This window comes from Acanthochromis polyacanthus, chromosome 3 (assembly GCF_021347895.1).
Source record: "Acanthochromis polyacanthus isolate Apoly-LR-REF ecotype Palm Island chromosome 3, KAUST_Apoly_ChrSc, whole genome shotgun sequence".
NCBI lineage: Eukaryota > Metazoa > Chordata > Actinopteri > Pomacentridae > Acanthochromis > Acanthochromis polyacanthus.
In genome coordinates, this window is record NC_067115.1 from 37,704,073 (window position 1) to 37,714,786 (window position 10,714).

Below are 10,714 nucleotides of genomic sequence, written 5' to 3' on the forward strand. Positions count from 1 at the left end.
TGTAATTTTCCTGAATGTTATAGCAGCCTCAATTGCCTTACTGCTTCTTTGTTTTGTATCTACAGACTGTCATCACCATTGATCTGTCTGCTCTTTGGCTCAATTTAGCTTGAGAAAACCAAATCCTGCTCTGCTTTAAAACATATCCACTTATGGAAATGACTGTTTTTATTTCATTTCATCATCCTAAAATCTTTGATAATAAAGGTCTTACCAAATTCAGTCATTTTTACAGTAAAATGTATATAATATTACAAATTCCTTTGTTTTTATATTTTTTTCCAAAAGATTATGACCTTTATTGTAAATTACACATTTTTTCTTGAAATCAAAATTATAACTTTGTCCTAAAATTACCACTTTGTTCGCCTGCTTTTTTCTTATATTACGCCAACATAATTCTCACAGTCTTTGTAATCTCCTAAACCTGACTGCTGTAAGGTAGTAACTGACACAAAAATGTTGCAATTTTTGCATTGTTCACTGTAGCCTGTAGGGACTGATGGCAAGGCTTTTGACCGTTAATCTGTTTTTACTGCTTGGCTTGTGTTGTTGGATGGTTGCTGCCTTGATGTATGGAGTTATATTTGTGCCACAATTCTGAGCGCACAGTGTGAAATTTTGAGCACAGAAAAATCTATTTTGAATGCAAAACTGTGTATCTTGAGCGAGCAATGGGGGATTTTGAGCACAATAAATATACTTGAACAAACAAAAATCTATTCTGTGCTGAATCAGTGTGTTTGCTCATTCAGTTTTACCCATATGTCCTCTCACAAACTCTAACTTGGTGCTCAAACAGGCCGCTGCGTGCTCTCAGTCCTCTCCTCTCTCTCTCTCTCAACCTCTGCGCGCTCAGCTTGTCCTCTCGCTCGCTCAGCTTGGAAAACACGTTACAAATGTGCCACATCAAACTACATTCTGATTGGCTATTAGCTCTCCAATTAGATCGCTTGTTATATTGAACCGGAAGTAAACAACCCACCATTAAATCAGAGAAGAAGATTTGAAAGGAAGCGCGATTTGAATGCAGTGTTTTGCCTTGACATTGAAAACAAGTTTCGGTAAGTATTTTTATTATTATCATCATCATTGTATCATTATAGGTATACCGTGTTAGTTTTGTGTACTATAGTGCTGTAACGTTAGGGTTGTGTTGTTTGGATTCACAATATATCCACTTATCTTGAGACATTAATGTTAGCTGTTGTGTGACTAAAATCGACAGGAGAAGAAGAGAACATACAGCCCGACGGATCAAGCCACTACACTCATGTAGCCACCCACCGAATATGACTGAAAATTCTGATAGCGATACGCCGCAGCGTCCGGTGAGTCATAGCTCCATTTATATTTTTGTGATGTTACGTCATTATTTACGATGTGTTTGCTGTGTGTTTGACTACAACTGCTATCCGATAGTTTTAGATATATGTATCGCTATCTGGCGCCTTTTTTTTTTATTGAAGAACAACATACAAACAGTAGCTTAAAGTATGCAAGAAAACAAATAAAATAACAGATTAGCTAAGGGTACACTATATTAAATAAGAACGTTATAATGATTACAGGTATTTAATGTTTTAATGAAATTTAGTCGCATCATGTCTATCAGAAAACATGTTAACGTTACATCCTGAATTGATGTAGGGTCACGGTGCAGTTGAGTCTGCAGCCAGAAATCTGGTGTCGTTGCTACTCAACACTTTGGCCACAAACAGCTCACCAAGACAGGAGACAGTGCAGCCAAGGCAGGAGACAGTGCAGCCAAGGCAGGAGACAGTGCAGCTGGCCTCTAGAAATGTAACTGTGCAGCAAGAAATGACAAGGTTTGTTGTTTAAGCCACACAACGTCATTCTCATTTGCACTGGAGAAAAATCGTATTGTTGTAACTGCAATGTGTTTATGTCCCTTGTCCCATTTGTTCAACAATTAGGATGTGTAAATTAAAATGTCACACTCAGACAGGAGTTTGGTTTACATGTTAAAATATGAATGCAACATTTATTAAACTCACATAAACTTGTTTTAATCCACAGATCTTTTCCAGGACATTTCAGGTCAAATCTCAACCGTGGTAAAAAGAGGTGTTTGACTGCCACCAAGCATCTCTTTAAGATAACCAACAAGACTACTGCCCTGAATTTTTATCTGCTCCCGAAAAATACGTCACACACACCATTGCCAGGAGAGGAGCTTGAGCTCCTCCAGGCAGGCATGGGGAGACAAACGGTAACCCTTCCCGAAGATGGTGACCACACAGAGGTACGGTTGTCAGTCCAGTTGTTTGATGTATCATTAAAAGTAGTTATTTTTCTTTTGTACTTCATCTTTACTTATGTGCACTGTCAATGTTTCTCTCTGTGTCATATCCCCACCCCCACCCCACCCCTTTAAATGTTAACCAAGATTTCAAGGCTCCTGGCCGTAACATTTCCAAAGATGGAGGGTCTGTGTGGAGGATGGCTCTTGCACAAGGCTACAGGTTTGTAAGAATTGTTTTAAATTTTGATATTTACTGATCATTACATCCCACTCTCCCATTTTTGGTGTCTGTAAACCCTTATATCGATTACTTATGTGCTGTTGTTAGCATTAGAGATGGTTGACTGTCAAAATGTATATTTCTCTCAACAAAACAGATGATTTTTAAACAATTTTTTCTTTCTCTTTATCTGGTAAAAAAGGTGGGAGTGGTCGACAAAAATTAACTGTCATTCCACCAGAAGCTGAGGGATATACTGCCAAAGCTCTGCGTGCTGTGTCATCAGGCGGCAAAGCAACTTTTTACATTGTACCGCTTCAGGAGACATTGGATACTTCTCCTTTTCCTCCTGACTCACAGCACTTCTCAAAAATGCCTAAGAAGTTGTGTTACCAGTGTAACGAAGTGATGCCTCTGCAGATACTTGCAGTGCACATCAAGACGTGTACAGGAAAACTGTCCTATGACGATGATGATGATGAGGTGAGGGCAAATTCTTTTATTTTTTGTTGAATCACCCTTAATAATTACAATTTAAGTGTTAATTGTTAATTAAATGTACTCTTTTGTAGATCTGCAGTCCTCTGATGATGTATGTGTTGTGGAGAAAAAGTGTAAGGTAAGTATCGCATATAATTAAAATCCTAGATCATTTGGTTTGCATTGCACCAGGTGATCGTTTTTGTTTTTTCACATTGAGCAATATTTTTTCAAATTTCAGGTGGTTTGCCCACTTTGCACTAAAGAATTCCCAGATGATGAGATTACAGTCCATGCTAGCTTATGTGGAGAGAGGTAATCTGCTTTGTCCTGATATGTATACTAAACATTTTCATAGATTTATGTCCATATATGGTCTGTACAGTGTTTGATAATACTGTTTCATGCACAGCTTTGAATGTGCTGTGACTTCTGCATCAAATGACAACAGCCCAAGTACAGCAGCTCAAACTACAATATCCGAACCAAAGAGGTATGTTTTATTAAGATGATCTTTTGCATGTGTTTATTTTTAACAGCACATAAATGTTGTGCACCATTATTTACACAACAAGCTCTTGGTTACACAAGACCTAGCCAAAACATACTCTCAAATGACTTGAATGTGTACAAATTGTGTTTGTGAATTTAAGACTATCGTATATTTCTTCTGTTGTCTTCCTAAGTGTGGAAGATGTACTTCTCTTCATTAAACAACAAGTTGACACCACAACAGAATTTAAAACTGTGTGTGGACAGAGAAGACCTTCTTGACAGGGGCTTTCTCCAATGGAAAAGGAAAAAAACTGCATCTCCTGTCAGTGCTCTGACAGTGGTCTATATAGGAGAGGCAGGCATTGATACAGGAGCACTTAGAAAAGATTTCCTGACTGGTAAGTTAGTCATGTCACTGTTTCTTCTTTTATATGAACCAAAACTAATAGATCATCTAAATCTGGATATTGCATATTGCAAGAAATGATTTCAGGTATTGAAAAGAGAGGACCTGGGAACCAGGGTAAAAATCCCAAGTACTCTTTGACAGATCTCGACAATGACAATTTCAGGTTGGTAAACTATATATATATACACACATATATATGTGTGTGTGTGTATATGTATCATAAAATATATCCTATATACACATGTCATGAACGTAAGCATTTCTTTTTCGACTGAAACTTTTTCTGCCTTGCACACAGAACTATTGGGGAAATAATGGCAGTCAGCCTTGCACAAGGGGGTCCACCTCCTGCTTTTTTGAAAGAGTGGTGCTACAACTTCCTCTGCACAGGAGAGGTGGACTGTCATTCGCTGTCTACGGAGGATGTGGCCGATCTAGAATCCAGTCTACTCATCAGCAGAGTGAGTGTTCTTTTTCATTGTTGAATATGAATTATTTCTATCACGCGTTAATACCTATTGTATTATTCTCTTCATCTCTATATTGCACGTTTTCAGGTTCTAAATTCTGCTGATGTCCAATCTCTGATGATGTACAGTGATGACATCGTCAGCTGTGGATACACAGGCCAGATCAAACTGGAAAGCAAAGAAAGCATAATTCGGTAAGTATTAAAACAATACTAACATTCATTTTTCATTCATTTTTTTATGTAACAAACATCTTAACACATTGCTCACACTGACACATAATGAGAATTGATGATCAATTAAATAGGAGAAAATAAACAAATAGCTACTATGTACAATACAAAATATTGTTCAAACCAGTATTCATTTTTTCTTCCTGTACTTTTCTTCAAAGAGCAATTGTCCTACATTCTACAACAAGATTGATTCCAATGCTGCAGCAATTAAGAAAGGGCATGGGACTGTATGGCCTGGTGGAGCTGATGGCTACATATCCCACAGCTTGTCACTCCTTGTTTGTTCCTGGGAAGATCACCAAGGTAAGAATTTTACTTACCACTTATTTTGTTCTTAAAGACAGTATTTTTGTTCTGTGTGACATTTTCCATTTTCTATGTCATTAATAGCCTGAGTTTGTGCACTTACATATATTTAAACAAATAGGCATTCACTCTCTTTATAGCCTGATGCTGATTTCATTATGATGAACTGCCAGCCACATTTCAGTGAAAAGGGCACATCAAAGGAGAGAAATGAGAGAAAGATGATGAATTTCCTCCAAGATTTCTTGCAGGAAATAGAAATGCAGGAGATTGACATGCCAGGTATTATATACTGTATAGTATACACATAACTTCTAAATATCAAAGAATATTTAAGTGTGTTTCTTAAATTCATGTTATTTTAAATATCTTCATCACAGATGTTGAGACAGACAGTGCAGAATGTGATAAGCAGCCTCTTACGGTGCCACATGTGCTCCAGTGGATGACAGGCCAATCCCACATTCCTATCCTCCCTGATGAAAAGAGACATTTCAAGATAACATGCAACTTTGACCATGACTGCAGAGAGAGGCTTGGAGACCACTCGGTTTGTTATCCAATTGTGAGTGCATGCACCCAGACTGTGACTTTTCCAATACAGCATCTTAGCACTTACAATGAGTTTAGAAGAATTATGAGTGAAGCACTTCGATATGGTTTTGGATTCCACAGAGTTTAACAACTCTACTCAAATGAAAACAACTGATTAATATGCCAATTCAGATGGCCCATCACTGTTCTATATGAAAATCAGACAAGAGTTTTGTTCAGAATACCTCATAGCACAACACTGAGTTTAGAAGAATCAGGAGTGAAGCAGTTTGATGGTGGATTCCAGAGTTTAATAGCTATACTCAAGTTAAAACAAGAATGATTCATATGCAAATGGATGTTCTGTATCTTATGAAGTTTATTCAGATTTGTTGTTTAATACCTCTTACAGGATGCTTTGTTTGTATTGGTTATCTGTAACTACTTAATATGTTGAAGATAATGCTCAAATGTCATTAACCTTGTGCAAGAATTGAATGTACAAGTCACGACCATGAGACTCAGAATGGTCCAGAGGGTCAATAGTTCTCTGAAGTTCCTCCAGAGCTTCGTCATCTAGTGGGCATGCAATTTCGGGGACCACAACTGCTCCAGCAGAATCCTGTTGCATTACAGCACTCTCCCAGTCGATGCCTGGGTCTTGAAGTTCCTACAGGTCCAGAATAGCACAACTGAGTCAAGTCTGTTCCTAATACATTGTTCTACCAAGTATTTGTTTTACAAAAATAAACAAGATGGCTACATAAGTGTATTTGCTTATACTTAAAATAGAAAGTGAACAGGTGGCTCTTGCTGAAGATATTAGACATCATACGCTTCTCATCACTCAATGCAACCAACAGGCATTATGGGTGTTAGTGAAAAAATGTAACAGCATTATTTACACAAATCATGACAAGCTCATCTTTAGACACAACCATGGCCACAGTCCAATTTTCTGCCAGAAAACAAGATGGGTGTCTGCTTTCATCACACCTTTACAACTCATGTTTTTGTGTTTTTTAATGTCTTGGATGTGAACTTGATGTACCTCAAGTCTCTCTCCTTCGTCAAGATTTTGTATGTGTCCCATACACCACAGCTGTTCTGGAGTGACACCTCCCTCTGTCCGTAGAGGATGATTATTCCATCCTCCACTGAAGGTGCTGAGGTCGGCTCGGAGTCTTGGGACAAAGATGTAGTGCACACCGAATATGTGTACCACATCAGAGATATCAAGTAGACCGTCTTCCTCCAGTGAGTGAAGGACCTCATGGTATTTGCTTGTGACTGCAAACCAGACGTCACGCCAAAGTCACTCTATTCTAGAAAGAAATTTGAATTGGTCAACTTAAATTTAAACATCAATTTATGCTTTCATTGAACAACAGAACTACAATAATTATGCAGTCAAAATTGCAAGACTTGAAATTAATTTACCTCTGATTGTGTACACTCTTTCCAGAGATGAAGCTTGCTCTTCCTGTTTCCCGTGTGGCAAACATGTAGCGTGCAATGTCCAGGTTTTCGACTCCCTGACCCCCTCTTACCCTAAGATGAAAATACATTTTAATGATAATGAATTCACCAATTAATCTAACAAGGTTTACTTTAAATTTAATAGATCAATGTTGAAGTATGAAGAATTGGTTACGATTCATAAATGTAAAAAGAAAAAAAAAGGTTTCATATCAATCAAAAGACAAGAACACAGTTGCAGCACCCGGAGATAAATCAAAGCCGCACACGCTGCTTGCACAGTTTCAAGAACGGACCAGATAGACAATTCCTTCCAGTACAGAAAATTAACTTTAATGGAATGAATTCCACGTAGGAAAACTAATAAAATAAAGTGCCTTTAAAAATCAAAGAAGAAATAATTAAAGATTTTGGAAGTCTTATTAATTTCTAAAAGCACTTTATGCTATTAGTTTTCCTGAATATGTGAAATTAATTCCACTGAAGTTCATTTTGTTTGAAAAAAAAGTTGCAATTATTATAATAGTCATTGAATAATCGAATCGTAGCACCCTGAATTGTAAGGTACCTTAGATGGCACACTCCCAATAATTTTATTTTTAATCTGAAATGTAGAGAGTCACTTATCCTCATATGTTTGTTTTTGCAAAATACCTGGATGGTAAGCCATGGAGCTCTGTTGATCTCATGAAGAATGAGAACGCAGTTGCTGCTTTGTTATTTGTTGCAGCATCCAAGTACATGATCTGCAATACAACCACATAGAAAAGCATACATCTGCTTTCAACTCTGCTACCAGAATTAGATCTTGCAGTGTGGGTTCATACCATAAAATGAAACATAGGTAAGTCCTACATCTTTACAAATTGCATTGCAACAGAATCCTCTACAGCATTTGGTATTTTAATATTTGTTCATATTACAAAAAGGTCAACTTGGTATACCGCACATATTAAAATATATATTGCTCTTGTAGTGTTGCAACTTTTGCATGTTTAACACTGTTTGAGATGTAAAACAAACAAAAAAATTTGATCTGAAATACATTTAGCTGCATCAGAATTGTTACCCTTTGCTAGAAATGCAAGGAGATATAGGGACTACCTACAATAAAAGTCTGACATAAAGGTAATGCTGCTACATGAAATACTTTTGTACTTTATGATAGAAATATGTAAGGTAAATGTGTAAGAAAAGTAGCCTGATTGATTACAGCCTACTTAGAGGCAATTTTAATCAATCAATCAATTGATTACTTTTTTGCATTTAAAAAAGGTGTAGACAAATGTGATTGTGATCATTTGATCAAAACAGGAATTCCATACTGACTTATACTGGTCAATGTAATTTTTCAAACCTACAATGATAAAAGAACTACACTCCTCTCCAAAAGTATTGGAACTGTGAGGGAAATTATTTTTGCTGTAGACTGAAAACATTTGGGTTCGAAATCAAAAGATTATGAGACAAGAGATCAACAGACTTAAACCCTATAGAGCATGCATTTTACCTGCTTAAGAGGAAACTGAAGGGAGTAGCACCCCAAAACAAACAAGCTTGGAAAAGCATCGCAAAAGAAGAATGCAAAAGTTTGGTGATGCCAATGGGTCACATGCTCGATGCAGTTATTGCATGCAAAGGATTTGCAACTAAATACTGAGTGTTATTAAATTTAATTTTAAGTCTATCTGTTCCAGTACTTTTGCTTGGCTAAAGTTACCAATAATGTTATAATGCTCTTAATAACCAATCTCCATCATATCTTAAAGATCATTATTACCAATAATGATATCTCATCAGATCCAGGTGTTAATACCTGGAAATAAAAGCTAAAATGCTGATCTTGTGCCTCGTATTCTTCTTTTAATGTCAAACCCAAATGTTTTCGGTCTACAGCAAAAATAAAAGGAATTTGCCTCACTGTTCAATTATCTCCTTAAAATCACATCTACTTCTTTTCCCTCCTAAAAAATTCCAGAATCTATGTATAAGCAAATGTTTCATTTCAGAAAAATGCGGCCAGTGTTTGGGGGCTTTACAGTTCTACATCAAAATCTTATTTTCAGTGAGCACAGAGAAAGGAACACTTTGAGTAGATCTGAAAACATCCCTCCACTGACAAACTGAACATACATCATTCTGCATAGCGATGTTCAAACAACTGGCTGTAGGAACAATAACGCAAATTACCTTTCTTGAGTAACCATCGACTCCACCGAAGATTACAACATTGTACCTGTTCAAGTTGGAAAAAATACAATATAACTATGACTGTTTTTAAGATATGCAGGACATGCCACCTACTCTGAACATTCAATATGTAGATAATTGAATTAACAGGCTATTTTACTCTACCGTATGAGTTTGTGATTAGTGTCGATGTGGACCAAAGAGAGAGGACCTCGCACACTATAACTTCTTCGCACAATGCATCCAAGTTCTTTCATCCGTGAAAAGATCCCTGCAGCATCAACACGATGCATGGAGGCCATCATTCTTGACCACTGAATGCGGTGACCCATTGAAGCCAAATGTCCTTGAACTATTCGATATCCAGAATTTGGCATCTGACTTTTAATACCTGAAATTATGGTGTCAAGTTCCTCATCAGTCATTGTGCTGTATGATCCTCTTACAGAGAAACCAAATTCCTGCATTCTTCTGTAGAGCGTTCTTCTTGAAACACCAAGGCATTTTGCAATGCAGGAGACTGGCAGATGTGTGTCCAGAAGATACTTAAGTTTTTCTTGCTCTACTACAATTTTAGGTTGACCAGCTCTTAGACCAACTTGTACTTCTTGTTCCAGAATGGGTGTATAGCTAACATCTATTTCCAACTGGACAGCATCATGGAGATTTTTTAAAGCATCTGTAATTTCTGATACACCGCCTATCTGCTCAGAAAACGAGTCAAACAAAATCAGTTCATGGCGAGTCACGAACTGTAAATAATCCAAATTGAGTGGTTGCTGGTTTATGACAGATTGCAGTTTGTTCAGCAGTCCCTCCATCAACTGCTGTCTCAGCATGTCCTGTTGGACAGAAAGAGCTCAGATTAGCAAGGAAGAGGGACTCAGTCATGTCTCTCAATCACTGATGGACACTAACGCATAACAGTAATATGATTACTTTTTTCAAGTAACAATTAAAGAAAGGGATTACGATTCCTAAAACAGTAATTAGACTGCAGTTCCAACTAATGCTGCGTACATTGTGTCCTAACTGAATGACGCATCCGACTGTTGCATTATCTTACATCACATGCTCTATTCACACTGAATCCATCTCTCATTTGTAGCCTACATTTTTAACAGAAAACTATTGAGCATCATGACAGCTTTCAGCTCCCTGGTGTCTTCAGCTGGGGTCGGATGAGGAGTATGCTCTTAGGTAAAAGGTATGTGCTGCATGGCATGGACAGTTGGACACTCAACTATAAAATAAAGCAATCAAATTGATTTTATCGCTGACACTCGCTTGAGCTCAGTTAGAACATGGTGTTATGATGGAGGAAAACAAGTGAAAAGAAAAGACTCTTTCAGTTATATAATTTTTTATATATATATTTGAATATTCAGAGAAAATGCAGGTTAAGATTTTCAAATGAGGTGAACAAGTCTGTTTTATTTTGTTCATTTTTCAGACAGAATATGCAAAAAAATAAACAAATAGATAAAATAAAATGCCTTGGAGTCAGTCTGTCTCAGTTATTGTCACATTAGGTCATATATACAAAAGGTTAAATTTATTTGAACAGTTGGTAATGCCAAAGTTTTTACAGATAATGTTGCTATGCCAAAAACAGTCTTTAAATTTGTA

At 37.0% G+C, this 10,714-nt stretch overlaps 1 protein-coding gene and 1 long non-coding RNA gene across 4 annotated transcripts; one reads left to right on the forward strand and one right to left on the reverse strand.

The window, feature by feature from the left end:
• The first annotated feature begins 986 nt into the window (after window positions 1-986).
• Window positions 987-6,183, forward strand: LOC110964566 (uncharacterized). Of its 3 annotated transcripts, none has more exons than XM_051946302.1 (16): window positions 987-1,064; window positions 1,229-1,331; window positions 1,651-1,829; window positions 2,041-2,266; window positions 2,411-2,486; window positions 2,689-2,969; window positions 3,059-3,105; window positions 3,208-3,281; window positions 3,379-3,459; window positions 3,653-3,859; window positions 3,943-4,033; window positions 4,169-4,331; window positions 4,428-4,534; window positions 4,735-4,879; window positions 5,023-5,164; window positions 5,263-6,183. In XM_051946302.1, the coding sequence occupies exons 9-16, from the start codon at window positions 3,408-3,410 to the stop codon at window positions 5,562-5,564; spliced, it is 1,209 nt and encodes a 402-aa protein (XP_051802262.1). In that variant the 5' UTR covers window positions 987-1,064; window positions 1,229-1,331; window positions 1,651-1,829; window positions 2,041-2,266; window positions 2,411-2,486; window positions 2,689-2,969; window positions 3,059-3,105; window positions 3,208-3,281; window positions 3,379-3,407; the 3' UTR covers window positions 5,565-6,183. The 3 variants fall into 3 exon arrangements, with proteins under 3 accessions (XP_051802262.1, XP_051802261.1, XP_051802263.1); XM_051946303.1 differs by having other exon boundaries at window positions 993-1,064; XM_051946301.1 differs by lacking the exon at window positions 1,651-1,829.
• On the reverse strand, window positions 5,973-10,507 carry LOC127533404 (uncharacterized). The gene is made up of 5 exons (XR_007941150.1): window positions 9,086-10,507; window positions 7,550-7,641; window positions 6,857-6,967; window positions 6,468-6,741; window positions 5,973-6,086 (listed from the first exon to the last, which is right to left on the reverse strand). It is a non-coding gene; the product is annotated as an uncharacterized LOC127533404 (long non-coding RNA).
• Between the last annotated feature and the right edge of the window lie 207 nt (window positions 10,508-10,714).

What these genes read in the sequence shown, in the direction of transcription:
- LOC110964566 (XM_051946302.1), top strand. Translation starts at nt 3,408, where the DNA reads ATGACAACAGCCCAAGTACAGCAGCTCAAACTACAATATCCGAACCAA. An exon ending in ACAATATCCGAACCAAAGAG is followed by an intron (nt 3,460 to 3,652) that starts GTATGTTTTATT and finishes TGTCTTCCTAAG; the next exon opens with TGTGGAAGATGTACTTCTCT. An exon ending in TTCCTGGGAAGATCACCAAG is followed by an intron (nt 4,880 to 5,022) that starts GTAAGAATTTTA and finishes CTCTCTTTATAG; the next exon opens with CCTGATGCTGATTTCATTAT.